This window comes from Sceloporus occidentalis, unplaced genomic scaffold, assembly GCF_023333645.1.
Source record: "Sceloporus occidentalis isolate IW3139 unplaced genomic scaffold, rSceOcc1.0.p SCAF_8, whole genome shotgun sequence".
In the NCBI taxonomy this organism is placed as follows: Eukaryota; Metazoa; Chordata; class Lepidosauria; order Squamata; family Phrynosomatidae; genus Sceloporus; species Sceloporus occidentalis.
This window is the reverse complement of record NW_028316988.1, coordinates 9,914,218-9,929,853: the sequence shown is the minus strand read 5'-3', so window position 1 is coordinate 9,929,853 and position 15,636 is coordinate 9,914,218. Positions and strand designations below refer to the sequence as shown.

General features: G+C 46.1%; 1 protein-coding gene across 4 annotated transcripts in view; it reads right to left on the bottom strand.

Annotated features, from left to right (window-relative positions):
- Positions 1-5,209: 5,209 nt before the first annotated feature.
- The window catches only part of NPHP4 (nephrocystin 4), a 60,529-nt gene continuing 50,102 nt past the window's right edge, over positions 5,210-15,636 (bottom strand). For 3 of the 4 annotated variants that reach the window (XM_089534502.1, XM_089534504.1, XM_089534505.1), the window contains exons 20-30: positions 15,095-15,306; positions 14,645-14,871; positions 14,125-14,311; positions 12,842-12,931; positions 12,115-12,271; positions 11,885-11,970; positions 11,195-11,280; positions 10,102-10,273; positions 7,420-7,599; positions 6,997-7,140; positions 5,210-5,849 (exon numbers count right to left, since the gene is read on the bottom strand). In XM_089534502.1, the coding sequence (XP_089390628.1) occupies positions 5,709-5,849; positions 6,997-7,140; positions 7,420-7,599; positions 10,102-10,273; positions 11,195-11,280; positions 11,885-11,970; positions 12,115-12,271; positions 12,842-12,931; positions 14,125-14,311; positions 14,645-14,871; positions 15,095-15,306 (1,682 nt within the window). In that variant the 3' untranslated portion in view covers positions 5,210-5,708. The remainder of the gene's footprint in view (positions 5,850-6,996; positions 7,141-7,419; positions 7,600-10,101; positions 10,274-11,194; positions 11,281-11,884; positions 11,971-12,114; positions 12,272-12,841; positions 12,932-14,124; positions 14,312-14,644; positions 14,872-15,094; positions 15,307-15,636) is intronic. The other variant, XM_089534503.1, reaches the window with a different exon arrangement.

Sequence of the window (15,636 nt, the reverse complement as noted above, 5' to 3'; positions counted from 1 at the left end):
TAATCTACTTTAATAACCCAAGCAAGGAGGGCTGCCGCCGCCGCCACCGCCACGCACACTGGACAGTCTAATAATTTTGACAAAATATTAGCTGTCGCTTCCCATCAGTTTCAGGGGGGACCGGCGCATGCATTAATGAGGGCGGCTAATTCATCAGGCTAATCCGCCATAAAGACAGAAGAGGCGCATGGGTTGGACTGTTAATCTTCCGCCGGCTCTTTTGCTGGCCTGAAAAAGTAAAAGATGGGCATCTTACCTAGTGGGACGTGTCAAAGAAACCTTTGGCTACTGCGGGAAATGATTCTTCTTTTCTCCAAAGATGTTCAGCGGCTTGGTCCAGACATAAGCGATAGCATTGGAAAGAATGTCCTAACTTATTTCCTTCAAAATGGTTGAAAAGTGTTATTATTATATTTGTATTATTTTATTGTAACCCACCTCGATCCACAGGGAGAGATGGGCTAAAAATAAATATTATTATTATTGCTATTATTATTAATAATATCCCACCCTTCTCCCAAGGCTGGGACTCAGGGCGGCTTGTGACATTAAAAAAACACCATGCAGTTAAAAACATACCAAAAATAGTATATTAAAATAGAAACATTAGTATTATTATTATTACTTTGTGACCAGGAATCACAATGTTTAAGCCGAATTTGGGAGCTGTGCTAGAATCCTAGGTACATCCATTGGTCTTTGTTGTATGTTGGGGAAAAGACTGTTTCTAAACCTCATTATGCAAGCTTTTGTTTTTCTTCTTCATCACCATCTTCTTCTTCATCATTATCTTCAGTGACTTCATCATCTTCATATTTTTGTTTGCTAGGCTTGCAAATCCACACTTTCCAAATGAACATCTCACCCTAAATCATATACTTAGGCTGCATCTGCACTGCAGAAATAATCCAGTTTGACACTGCTTTGACCACCATGACTCCACTGTATGGAATCCTGGGATTTGCAGTTTGTTCTGGCACCAGAGCAATCTGAGAGAGAAGGCTAAATAGCTCACAAAATCCAAACCTTGATTGCACCCCCCCATTTTATAGCGAGCAGATTGATTTGTTTTCCGTTGCTGTCTGGCCGTCGCTTCCTTGTGTTGTTTTACGAGAATCTTGGAGGCCTTGATAGTTTGAGATTTTAGAGGTCCAATAAAGGTATTAGCAAACCTTGCTTTTTGTTTGGTTTAATCGCTGTGTTTGTTTTTACAGTCTTCGCCGTACGTTGCTGCGATGGCCCTGCTAAAGAGAAAAAGAGAAATCCTGCTCTTTTCTCTGTGCACGTTAATGGGCTCCAATAATGATTTTCATCAAAGACGAACCTACTCATTACACGAAAACCTGCTCCCCCTGAACTGAAATAGCTGGAGAATTCAAATTTGCAAGTAGATGGAGGGATAGGGCAAGAAGGTACCCAGATCCCCAGGAGGAATGCAACCCTGGAAAGCCACCAGCCACCATGGTCATGTCTGCCATTTTGCACCAGGGAAGGAATTCAACCCAAGGCCTCACCATCTCCAATTCAACCTCCCATCTCTATTCTTAGCTTAGCTCCTTGCAAGTCATTTCTTTGCAATGCTCTTCACACTTAATCGTCCAAGCTGCGGCATCGGTGCTTCTGCGAGGGAACGCCAGCCATGCTTCTGCGCCGGCTTTCGTGTCCCAGGTTTTGAGTGAGAAGGCAGTTAATCAGCCTTGTTCTTTCCAGACCTTCATAGGAGCCCAGGTGTCTCAGGCTACATCAGTATGACATTTCAGACAATCCTGATACCTGAGTGATTGATGCTCCGTTCGCTCTCCGTCTCAAGACCTGCCTTATACCTTCTGGGACCATTTGTCTGTCTAGCCCAATAATGTCTGCTCTGGCTCACTTTGACTTTCTGGGATCTCGGGCAGAGTGCCGTGCAAGACGTGAATGTTTCCGATGGAAGTGTCAAAGCATCATAACAGTTTACGCCTGGAATAAAGGATCATCTAATCCAATCCATTTCCTGGGCGAGGAATTCACAGACATACTTCAGAGGGGGCTATCTAACCACTGTTTTAAAATCTGCAGGTAAGTCCATTTCTTTCCAGCGAAGGCAAGTCCATTTCACTGTCAAATAGCTCTTGCATCAAGAAGGTCTTCTTAACGTTTAGACAGAATCTCTGTCTTTGTAATTTGAATCTGTCCCTGTCGGTGGATTGTGTTTGGACCTCCATACGATGAATCCCAGATGTTGGCTGTATTTCAGAGGAAGGAACTGGAAAAAGACACCTCTAAGTATTTGTGGCCTAAGAAAACCCTCATGGAGTTGCCATAAGTCAACAGGCGACTTGGAGGCACATGCAGAAACTACACATTGTGACATAAGATAGGCATTTTCGCCATAGAAACCGTTCTGTAATTTTGCATTTAATGGGAGAACCTTTGGTTGGGATAATTCACGTCATTACGCCTGTTTGTGGAAGGTGTGCAGGGTGTTCTTTGGAAAGTATTTTCCCCCTTTTCAAAAGCTGGAGAAACAATGGTGGATGGAGATGCTTGTGGCGCCGTCAGACGTGTGCCAAGAGGTGCTTGGGATTTGAATTCAGGCTCCTCTCTCCTTTTCCTCCCGTTCATTCTTCTAAGAAAAGAACTTTTATTACAATCCTTAGAAAACCCTTTCCTTCACTCTTTCCAAAACGGCGTTAAAAACTGGACTGGGATTGCAATTAGGTTGTCGAGGGACGTACGGTAATTGAAGCTTCCTTAACTACTGTATCCAATTTCGCTCAGGGAAGTGCATCTGCCAGAAGAATGCTGCGGGAGTTTCCTAGCAGTACAATTGCATGGAGACGCTGAAATCACAGCAAGGACAATGCAATACTGCTTGTTGGTTTTAATCTTTCTCTCCATTCTGGTGCCACCCATTATCTGCTGGAGTCTTTTTAAGGACCAAGGGAAGAGACTGTCTAAAATTCTTCCAGAGCTTCCAAAGCGTTTCTGGTTTGCATCAGGTGCTCAGGTTGCACACCAACGCTTCCCAGTTGGTCTCCAGATGTGCATTTGAGAGTGCCTTGTTGCACACCGGTGCCCCATTGTGCATCTGGCCATTGTGCATTAATCACTACGCAGTCTACCATTGGAGAATGAATGCCCATATGTCACCCCGCATGCCATCTCCTAGGCGAATATGGACACCACAAAACTACGCAGTTCCTTTTCCCATTCCACTTACAAAGTCCCATCCTGAAGTCCAGCTGTTATTTCCAAACGCTCCGCTGCAATGCTAGAAGTTTAGGGGAGGGAGGAAAAATTCATTTGGGAGAGAAGACTTATGGGGTATGCTCTCATTTCCACCCCTAAACCCGATTTCCTGTCCCTTTTTGGAAGACCGTTGCAGTTGCAAACAGGCAGGAAGTGTGAAATTATCCTTACCAAGGTGAACCAATCTGCCCGGCTTTGTCACTGACCTTCAGACGGCTGGGTTTTAAGCCCCAGTTAGTTCTGCAATTTGGCTTTTGTGCCGCTGAGGTTTAATACTTTGGGCAGAGGGGTCGGAGGCACGCGAGCCCTGAAGCTGTTTGCTGGTTTAATCCGAATGATGATTCTCACTTCATTTTCCTTCCTCGACAAAACAAGCGGGTTATTAACGAACAAAGCCTTCCTCATTTTCCAGTTTGTTGGCTTCCTTGCTACCTGTGCCGTGGGCCGTCAAGATGGAAATCCCATCCCTGGTCTATCTGGGGCAGGAATTATCCGATCCGTTTTTTCCAACGCTTCTGCCTCCCGGGTTCTTTTGTTCAGCCAGGGAACTGCATTTCAGAGCTTATAGTTTTCATTCAATTAATTAAGCCCTGGCTCCCTCCTGCACAAGCCAAGGCAAACTTTCCCCAAACGTCCTTCGAATCCCCTCCTTTGCTAGCTGAGATGCTGGCGAGGAAAGGCCAGTTTGGAAACCAAGTTTACCAACATTCACCCTAAACCCTTTTTGGGTTTATCTGGATGCAACTTGTTCTTAAGGGCCTTCAAGTTACCTCTGACTTGCAGCAACCCAACCCTGGGGTTTTCTTGGCAGGTTTTCTTTAGAGGAGGTTTGCCACCATTGCCTTCCCCTTGAGCTGAGAGAGTATGACTTGCCCAAGTTCAAACAGTGGGTTTCCATGATTCGATCCCTGGTCTCCCAGAGACCTCATCAAACCACTACAACAGTGTGGCTATCACCCAACCTGTGGTTTCATCATGAGATGAATTGACAAGCAATAACTCTGTGGCCAGCATCTTATTAGCAACATACACATTCATAGGTTGCCTTATGCATGTGGAGCAATTTTTGGTTTGTTTTGGACAATGATCATATTCAGCAAGTGGAGTTGCACATATGGGACCACTCCATGGGTAGTAGGGCATTAAAAGTTCCCAGAGTAATGTGAGAAGGCACATTTCCTCTACGCATTGCGCATGGTAGTCACACAGTGGGTTGTCAGCCAGGCACACTTACTTTTGATGCCATACGTTGCATTGCCTTGGCATTCAGGGACTGCACAACGTAACTCCACCAGCGGATATTTATTTGACACTGAAGCAATGTAGGGATCTCAGCCAGAGTTTGTCCTGTGTTACTCCCTCAAGTTCTGTGAAAGAGGGAGACAGTGACATGGCTGACCATTACATTTCCCTTCCCAACTCTAACTTGAACATGATTTTGCAGGGGGATTTATAAATTTACAGTGCTATATAAATAAAGCTAAATAATAATAATAATAATAACAATAAGTTGACACTTGCCACTTTATTTCCTTAACATTTTGCCTCCTTCCCCCCATCTCCCCTCCTGTCCAAACGGAATCTGCGTGGCTTAATCAACTTTGCCTTTCCGTGATAACGCCACATACACTTTTTTCATGTTTCCAAACAAAACTATATATTCTAGATTCTATGCTCAGCTCCAGGGCAACTTGGGGTCCTTCAGGTCACAGGACTACAACTCCCATCATTTCCCACCAGGATCTATACTGGTTAGGATTGATGGGAGCTGCAGTCCTATTGGACTGCTGCCCACTCATCAGATTGCTAATCCCCCCCAAAACTCACCTCCGGATGTGAATCTGATCCTTCAATGACTCCTGAAAAACCTTGTGTTCCACCTGTACATCGCACCTGGGAAAGAAGTCATAATCTAGCCATGCCCTCTCCCCTGCGCAATGTATTCCATTCGGGACAAATTTCCAACAAAATAATTTATTTTCATATATAAAAATACAAACAAACTCCATCTCTATGGGGGGGGGGGGGGAGATAAGGCTACAAAACCAACCCAATCTCCAGACAAGCCGGAATCATTGCCCTTGAAGGCCTGACAGCCTCAGTGACCTTCTCTGAGTACTGTTTCAGGGTGAGAGGGATGCATTTTCGATCCAAATCTGGGAGGAGGAGTAGAAAGAGGACCAAGAGGACTCAGCGGCCGTGCCAATGGAGGTTGTGATGCTGACGTGTGAGGAATCTTTGGGGGGAATCAATCATCTGGACACACGCCAAAATGGGGAGGGAGGCACCCGGCCGCTGGGAAGAAGGCCTCTCTGCAGACGTGTGGCCAAGGGACGATTCACGGACACAAGGACTATTGGCAGATGGGAATAATGAAAGGAACAGAACCGTGCCTCTGGGGAAGTTTGATGAATTGCCAGAAGGAGTTGAAAACGACCGAGTTAAAGGTAGACCCAGACACACACACACACACAGAGTTACTGGTAGGCGACCTTCACACAGAAGGTCTCTTCGTTCTTGTCTTCGTGATCGTTGATGTAAATCAGAATTTCCTCCTGGCCGGCGCTCTGGCTCGGGGCAAAGCGTAAGCCGATGGTATAGGTCTCGCCTCCGGCGATCTGTGGGAATAAGATGGACACATTGGCACCTCCTGATCCAATGTGCGGTTAGGTTGGGACTCAGCACCTCACCATCCCTCAGTCTAACTCCCAAGCAGACTTAGGGAACAAACTGAATGCCTCTCTGGCACAAATAATTCCGCAATGATCCCCCACCAGATACTGATGTTGATAAAAAAAAAATCCCCAAGTACATTACATCCCCCGCACCAGGATTTTGGGTGCTGCCATTGAAAAAACATGTAACATTTCCAAGCTCTGCCTTTTTCTTTCAAGGACAGGATGGGAAGTTTTTGGTTTTTCAAGTGAGAAACATGAAGTGGGAAGATGTACTGACTATGCCCAGGGGTGCAGCTATGAAGGGTTGAGGTACAGGGGCACCTGAAGAGCATTTCCCTCCACAATAAGAATTCTGCCTCACCATGCCCTCCAAAAAATGACTTCATGCCTCACATTTCTAGCACTGTTGTAACTTAACATTTTCATTTCAGTTGTGCATTTTGGAAAGAAGAGTTTTAGTGTCCAAAGAAAGGGTGCAGGTGAAGGGAGCCCAGGAATGAACCCATGGGGAACTGGAGCTCTAGGCAGGAACCATTTGTTGCATACTCTGCAGGACTAGAAATTTGGGGACCGAAGGAAAATTTCAGGGGGGAGGCAGGATTCTTATCTGACGTGCAATACACTCGTTCTTGCCCAAGTAGGATTCCTTTCCTAGGCCTACCTAGAGCTGTTGGGGAAGAAGCTTTGGGCTTTCTGCACAGGGACATCAGAGTTAAACCTTCAACTCCACCTAGACTAGTAGTGCCAACTCTGACTGATGGAAGCCATGGTCCTCCATGGTTTCAGGCAGGATGGTCCCCTAAGTCTCCCTGAAGAATAAACCATGGAATTGCTCCGTGGAGCAACCCAGGGGATCCCCTTATCACAAGCTGTCTGGCTAGCACAGTGTTGTCAATTCTGATGCAATCATGGCTCTGTCAAATTTCACACAAGATTACTTCCAAGCCCTGCCCTCCAGGTGGTCTCCCATCCAAGCATGAACCAAGCGCACCGCCACTTGACTTCAGAGGCCAGTCGCGATTGGGTCTGTTCACATCCGGTGCAGTGGCATTTAAGGCTGGTGTTGCAATGTGACTTAAAGCATTACCTCAAAGGAGTCTTCCTTGAACTGCAACAAGTCTGGCCGGTTGGTATGAAGGAAATACATCCTCCGGGTCGGGTAGGGGTTGGCATAGGTGATCCTCTTGTTGGAGCCTTTGCCTCCGCCAGCCGGGAGCAGGATTTCAAAGGCCTGGGGAAAAGAGAATACCACCCATAAATACTACTGCTTAAGAACCTCTGGTCTGTAACACATGTCCACTGCAGTTTGCAAAAGGAGCACAGGGGATAGAGCTTTGCTCTTCCCAAGAGACTCAGACAAAAGCAAACTGCTGCAGCCTCTCCTAGCTAGTGTTTTCCTTCTTATTAATAACTTTTACCCTTGTGACCCCGCTCTGTCGCAGCTTGGCCACATGTGTCTTGGTTGTCATCTGTGAAATTTGGAGCCACCTTCTCATGTTTGACTGCCCACCTTGGAGATGAGAGGCTGACGACAGGACAAGCAGACCAGCCAGGAGGAGACGAGTTGGTGGTACTCAACGTCCACCAGATTGAGGTAGATAAAGCGGCTTCCCGCGCTTTGGGGCCGGATGCCCAGGTGCAAGTCTTGCACTCCATTGGCAGGGAGAATGAAGACGCCTTCTGGGTCCACCTGGAAATGAGAGAAAAACAGAGAGAGAGATCATGGTTATGGCTGATCCTGGCCAACAAGGAAAAATTTGGTTGGTCTTTTCTCCAGGTCTCCAAGTTTCCGAAGTCACAAAAGTCATGCTGCAGAATGTGAGGTCCCTTCTAGAAGAAACACATAAACAAATAAGTGAATAAGAGTCCGGAGTCCAAATAAGTAACTTTCCCAAACTTGCCAAATCTTCTCTATACTCCATACTGGGAGTCAGCTGGGAGTTCCTACTTCTCTGCCTTCGCCATTCCTTGAAAGTTCTTAAGCATCAGAAGTTTGTCTAAAGCATTTTCCACCCACCAGCCCCAATTTATGTGAGGGTAATGGAGTTTGTGTTTCTCTCATTATTCACATTTATAATTATGACTAAATGCATTTGAAAGAAATTATTAGTCTCCAGATAGCCTCATTAATTCAGATAACTTGCCCACTGGGGCCTTTGGGGCCACTGATCTCTCCTTCAGATGGCTTTAATCAAAAGACAATTACAGAGCGGGCGCCGCAGCAGTAAATTGTCTGCGGTCCCTCGCGGCCTCTTCTTTCCTGGTGGATGGTCCGTCTTGCAGGGACCATCAACGGAAATCTTTGAGCAAGGCCACTTGTGGAAGGGGATTCAAATTCTTCTGCAAAAAAATGCCGGCAGGAGCTACGTTTCTGTTATGGCTCGGTTGAAAGCATCCGCTGCTCTTGTCTTTTTTTGAAAATAGAGAGGATAAAATATTTTTAACAATGTCAAAAATACTGCCCACTTTTCATGATTTTTCAGCAATTACTTGCTTGCACATTTTTATGGCCTTTTCTCATTAGTATCCCCTGCTACTTCTCTCTCTCTTGTTTTCAATTGTCCCGAGAGACCCAGCCAAATCTAGATGCCCAGAGTAGTATTCATTTTAGGACTGGCAACAATTAATAGGACCTACTTGTGGTCCCTAATGGGCTAGGATGTCACAACTAACTTGGTGAGGAAAGCAACTGAACCAATCCAGAGGTCAAAAGCCAATAAAGGCAGTCCTAGTGAAATAAACCAGGAAGAGGGATGGGCAGAAGGACCGTTCAGAGAAGCGCTTGCCAGAAGTTACGGGTTAGGGATCAAAGCTGGTGGAGATGTCTTCCACAAACTAGAATCAAACTAGTTTATCACACAGGACAAATCCCGTGCAGAAACTAAATTTAAACTGAAAGCAACCCACATTTGTGGGTTGTTTTGTAGACATTTGGGGTTAGCCTGAACAGAAAGTTGAAAATGCAGCATTGCAATTGTTTTTCAGATGACATTTGCGTAAAAGAGAAAGAACGCGAAAATAACCCAGAAGCAAAGTCGTCAAAACTAGCTCCTTTTTACACCCAGATTTTAAAATAGGTGAAACTTTTATTTTTTAAAAAAGAGAAGTCTTGGTCTTTACGTCACACGTTTGCACACTGTTATATATTTCATCGATTGTCTTGCCGTATATGTAATGTGACTTTTGGCTGTGTTATACGTTATTTTTCATACTGTTTGTTCAAGTATAATATTCCATTGAACTCTTAATATACCTCCACTTTTCTTTTGTTTGTATTTCCTACAAATATATTTACGGTTCGTTTCTCTATTTCCACACCTGCTATAAATATCATATTTGGCGGTTGTTGGTATTTGTCACGCATTTGTTTTGTTTAGGTGATGGGAGGGCGGCAGGGATCTCTTTCTCTGGAGGATCTTAAACAGAGTGCTTTAGTTGTGTATTTGTTGCATGGTAGGGAGTTGGACTATGGGACTTTTGTGCATCTCTTCCAACTCTAAAAGTCTAGGATTCTGTGTGTGGGATGAAGATAGTTGTGTAAAACAGCCCACAGCATGAACTACTTATAATTCCTGGGTATACCAGGTAAATATGCACCATGTTCAAGTCCAAGATGCATTTCAGCACTTGGAATATCATTTTCTTGAGAGGAACAGCCTAGCTCTATATGTGACCCCTTCCGGCAAAGCAATACCTTTGCTTTTGTTTACTGCAATACCGGCAGCTTCTGTTTCCTTTCCTTTATTTCTCCTGACTCCTCAAACAGTAAGAACTGTGATAGATGTATGCAGCAGTTTGCAGCTCTGTCTCTCTCTCCCACTTTCTCTCTCCTCCCGCTTTCAGTAGCCTTGGGTATATTTGCTTTTTTCCATCTTGGGTACATTTGCTGTTTGGTTTATACAAAACAAAAGCATTTATGCTTCCTTTTTTTTTTTAAGGCTTAATGGGGAATAAGCTCCGTTTATGGCAGGTAAACATGGACACGACTGTGCTCCAAGGCTTCATAAACAGGCGAGAAAGTCGCGGGTGTCTTTCCAAAGGCTTTCTCGCCCGCTATTTGGTGGGAATTGCATTTGTTAATATATATCAGAGGCTTCTGGCCCTGGACAGCAGCTGCCTAGGAGCAAAGCAAGCTGAGCAGCCAAAGAAGAAAAAAGATCTGCTTGCAAGGAAGCCCCGAGTCCAACCGTACCTTCAGCTCCTGAGGGTGGGAGGCGTACGCTTTCACCTTCCGGAGGGCTTGCGTCCCCCTGAGCACCAGCGAGAGGCGGGTTAGCTGCCCGGTTACACAGCTCACATCGATCCGTTGCAACGAATGGAGGTAGAACTGCCAGATCTGTGTCGGAGTGGCCAGCCAGGGATCCCTAGAGGAGCAACAAAAGCAACAAAAGCCATTTCACAGCCTTGTCAGAGTGAAAGATATATATTTACACACACACACAACACACAGAGAGACACACACACAGAGTAAATTAAGTATTCGGTTCCCAGAAATGCTCTATGCCTAGCGCAACCCTCCATTTCCCTTTTTCAAAGAGCCAATGGATAAGTGCCAAATAAAGTAAGGATTCTTGAAGTCGAAGGCTTTCATGGCCGGCATCCATGGTTTTTTGTGGGTTTTTCGGGCTCTATGGTCATGTTCTAGAAGAGTTTATTCCTGACGTTCTGCCAGCATCTGTGGCTGGCATCTTCAGAGAAATTTCCATCCACTGGTTCGTGTCCTGGTTCTGGTAAGGATTTGCACACAATCCCTACTGGGGCAATGGGGGTTCCAGTTTCTTTTTGGTGCAAGGAATATGGAAAGGGGAGTGAGAAGGCAACCACAGACCTAAGTGTGCCCTTTGTAAGAATCCACTCATTTTTATACAAATGTGATGTCAGACTAGCTGGTAAGCAGGGCCTTCTACAACAGGGAGCTTACCGGTCCCAAGGGAATATCAAACCCAGCTGCCTTGGATGCCCCTGAGAGCAAGCAAGCAAGTAAAAGAGCTCCAGCTAAGGAGACAAGGGGCTTCATGTGGAAGACGAAGCCCACTTGTGTTCTGCTGCCCCAAAGACCAGGACATGAACCAAAGGATGCAAATTTCAAAAAAGAGATCCCACCTAATCGATTTTAAGAGCTGTTCAAGAGTGGAATGGGCTGCCATGGAAAATGATGGACTCTCCATCTTTGGAAGTCTTTCAACAGAGGTTTGATGGAGGCATCTTTCAGCAGTGCTGTAGTTGTGTATTTTTGCATGGCAGGGGACAAGTCCATTGTCTTGCAACACTGGTATCGAACTCACGTGTAAATGGCCAGAAAGAATCTCTTGATCTGTGGACTTGGTCCTCCAGCAACTTTCAGAAACACATCCTGGGGTTCACCAGGGCCCTGGGGGGAGATGGTGGGAACAAGCTGTTGACCGCAATTTCTCCCATTGTGGAAATGCACACACACGCATAACACAACCCCAAAACCAACACCTGGGGAGTGGATTTTGAAACACAGGGGGCTTCTTTCACACCAGGGAAGAACATTTGGTCCCTCTGGCTCACTTTTGCATAAAACACAGAGAGGGAAAACTATTCCAGTCCAAGGACTGAATTCAACTTTCTGCAAGCTTCCTAGAAAGGAGCAGATTCCAGTGGTGAATTTACTCCAGGTTTCACGCTGAATACTAAAGGCACTGTCCAAGTGTAAAAGAGCTGGATCTATGTTGGGCACCAGAGATGTTTATTTATTTAACATCTCACCTTTCTACCTGCATGAGACCAAAGGTGGCTTAAACATGTTAAAACATAGTATTTACTCTCAAATTCCTTTGAACATACTTTAACATTCAGATTATAATCCTGATTGGGTTCACCAGCATTTCCATGGGCATCTGCTATGTAAAGCCTTGGTAATTTATCTGCCAGTGGCCTCAGTCCAGCTCTCTGCTTTTGTGAATGGCAACCAGCACCAATAAAATTTTGTTTTGAACACACGCTGGTACCATTTTCTTGGTTTCACAGATGATGTTGGGATCACTGCAGCGTACAAACATCTCCAGTTCTCTACCCGGCATCCCCACAGGAGCACCTGGCAAAGACAGAAAGGGGTGGCTGTATCAGTTTGACCTCCGATGCTGTTCCCCGAGGGGAGAAACCCAATTCATCACCACCAGCACCCATCTCCAACCTCAGGTCCCAGCAGTCCTTTTCCAGCAGGAAAAGTAAGAGCTACCTGGAAGCATGTGCCACAGAGGGAGGCGGATGGACTTCTTCAGGAAGGTGAGCTCTGGGTGACAGAAACGGAAAGTCTGGTCCACAACGTGGGGCTGGGATTCCACGCTGACATGGAGGATGGCGATAGGCTTGCCATTGCTTGCTGTGAAGGAGACCTAGCCATCCACCAAAGAATGAGAGAAACAGAAAGGGAGAGGGGAGAACGGGGTGAGGAGCTGTGTAGTTTACATAAGGATGGGGATGTGGGTCACATTGCAGATAATGTGAAAATTGGTTTCTTCTCCCTTTGTGGGCAACGGTGTCAAAGAATTCGGTAAGGATGCGGAAATCTGAAAAGCCCTCTGTGTGTAAGCATTTTGGGGAGAGAAGAGCAAGCGTCTAGTCCTTATGGAGTGTTTTTGCTAAATGCTTAACCCTAAAAGATATAAGGGAGAGCAGTGGCGTCTCAAGCAGAAGGATGAATCCAGCCATCTTTTTGGAAACAGAGGGGGAAAAAATCCACAGAACCGTACTCCTCCACTAAGGAAAAGGAGAGGGTTTTCCTCAGTTAAAAAGATGAATACATGTAACATCCCTAATGGGAAATAAATATAGAATTGCTCAAAGGAGATGAAGAGAGAGGGACAACTCTGAGACTAAAACCCCAAATTTACTTCTGCCTCGGACATGAATGCCACCAGCCACCACTCCTCCCCACTTCTGCCATCTCTGCCCACTGACCTTACCTTGATGTGCTTTGTCTGTGTGCCGCTGGACTTCCAAAAGGCCGCTGCATCCTTTTGGCCCTCGCCAAATGCCAGCTCTGCAGGACCTTGCTGAAAATCAAAGAGAAAGCGCAGTGGTGAAAGGAAAGCCTCCTTCAGACATTACCTTTCCAGCATTAAAAGAAACCACAGGGGAAGACATGGTCTTGCTCTCACTCTCTCCTGCTTTCCTGTGCTGCATACCTTCCAAATGTTCTATTCTAGCAGAGACAGTCAGGATTAATCCTCTGCTGTCCCACTTTTCGGGTGCTCATAAAATGTCCTAGCTTCTATCTCTCCCCCTACATTCCTCCTTTGTCCTCAGCTCACTTCAGCTGCTGCAAGCAGAGTTCAAAATGCAAAGGTAATTTGAACTCTATTAACTCTGGAGGAAGGAAAGGAGACACAGGGGTGGAATCTTATTCTTCCCAAAAGGTTCAGACAAAAGCAAAGTGCTGCAGCCTGTCCCAGCTTGTGTGTTCTTCCTCATTCATAACTTTTGTCATCCTGACATGACATCATGTCACTGGCTGCTACCATTTTGAGAAGAACTGCAGTGGAAAAGGGGGCATTTGAACTTGTGGTGGTTGGAAGGGGAACTGGCCAACAATCCCCATGGAGTTGCCCACCCCTGTTTTGAAGCCAGAACTGAAAATTGAAAACAAGAGACATGTTCTATTTAGTTCCTGTCTTGGGAAGGCTTTCTTTTCGAGCGTCCTACTTTAAGATTTGGTTAAATGTTCCACATAGTGAAAGTTTAGGTTCATCTTCTGTTTTCAGAGCTGCCTTATGCACAGCTAGGAGCATTGAGGAAGCGATGACCTGATTTTTTGGCCCCTTGGCCACCTGGCGTGACTCTTTGAGAGACGCAGAGGGGAGCGAGAAAGGTAAGCCGGAAATTAAGCCATATCTGGAGCGTTGCCAAGATGTCAGCCGAGAAAATGGGGCAGAACAGTGCAGCTCCTTTGAAGCCACAATCAGCCACCCACTTTCATCTGGAAATAGAGCCGGACGAGCCGTGAAAGAACCTCTGAAGATCTCCATTGAAGGAAATCCACGGTACATCTAGTCCAGGAACTAATCTCCTGCAGTGGGCAGCTAGCAGGAAAGGCTGTAGAGTTTAAGGCTGAGAGCCCACATTGGGGTGTTGAGAAGGCATCACCACACTGATAGTTACACAACCCTAAGCTACTTTGCATGAAAGATGTCCTACATGCGCACAAGTGAGAAAGATTTTGAAATGTAAGTGCTGAGGAGTCCTCTACCTGCATCATGGTGGTGGAGTCCATGCAGAAGGCCTGATACTTGAAGGGGATGTGCACCGTCTCCTTGGGACGCAAGTAGACCTGGGGGGCCAGGTTCTCCTGGAGGTGAAACATCTCCTCTTCCAACGGGGTGACCGTCTGAGTCAGATCCTTAAAATGCTTCCATTCTCGGGCATCCACAATAACACTGTCAGAAGACGAAACAGCAACAGCTACATACACTAGTTGTTGACTGTGAGATAAGACTTCCAACCTCTTGTCTCCTTAATATTGTGAAACATTATTTTATGCATTAGAAAGGAACGTTGGTTCTTATCTGATATATGTCCATTTCCAACGGAGAGGGTTCCTGCCAATCTAAGGAGGATCTCACCCTCTCCACTGGGAAAGTTTGATCGACCATGTTTTAATGATTTCTAACATCAGCAATCCAAAGTTATTTGGCTTTGATATGGTCCTTCTCTGACTAAACTTCTTAACACTCGTAACTCCCCTCCTGCCCCACAGACACGTTTCCTACCTTAGCTCGGGGTTGTCACTCTCGATGGTGACCGTGTGCTGGACGCCATAAGGGTTTTTGAGGGCAAACTCAAAGAACTCCGCTGCCCCAAAGGTGGCGTAGACGGTGTGGCGGGTAGTGATGGCTTGGCTCAGCATGCTGGCGATGCTCTCTACTTTGATGCGCTCCCGGTAAGCTTCAATGATCTGCAGGTCCCTTGAGTGCTGGATGCGGTCTTCATGGCGTCCCTAGTGGGTGGGGGAGTAGAGGATTGAAGTGAAATTCTTCCTCTACTTCAGCGGCAAGCAATTGTGGGAGGCTACGGGACCAAGTTATTCCCCCCAGAAGACCCCCCCCCAAAAAATAATCCCCCCATTGGTCTCTAAGGGGTGTGAGTGCCATGTTTTAAGGACCATGTTAGCTTAGCTAAAAATAAGGATGCTTGCAGATCCAAATGTTCCCAATCCTCACCAAGATGAGACTGACTTTCTTCCCGGTGTCTCCCTCTTGGGACTCCCGCTTCCGGACAGAGAGCATCCTCTCCAGCTTCCGCCTCCGGACCATGCCGGCCTCACGGCTGGCATGCTGGAAGGTGGAACTGACTTCGCGCAGGTGGGAAAAGAGCATTGCCGCCAACTCGCTGTCCACGTCGGCCAGCTTCTGTGCCTGGCACACGTTTCCTGCTGGAAGACAAGGAGGTCCATGAGATGCACCAGGGAAGGAAACCAATGGCCTTGTCCTGGTCAAGTGGGAATTGGCTGGAAGCATTTATTTGCTGCTCTTTTGTGTAGGAACAAGGACTCTAGAATCACTTCCTAGAAGCCACATTCACTCCTGTTACCTGCAATGAAGCATTTGCTGTAGTTTTACAAGCCAGTGGTATTCTATGCTTTATTAATAAAGGGGGAAAATCATTTTTCCCCTTCTTTTTTCGCTGGACAATAAAGATAAAAATGCAATTAAAGCCATGGCTACCTCTGCCCTGCTTTCAAATTCCATTAGATCTCAAGCGC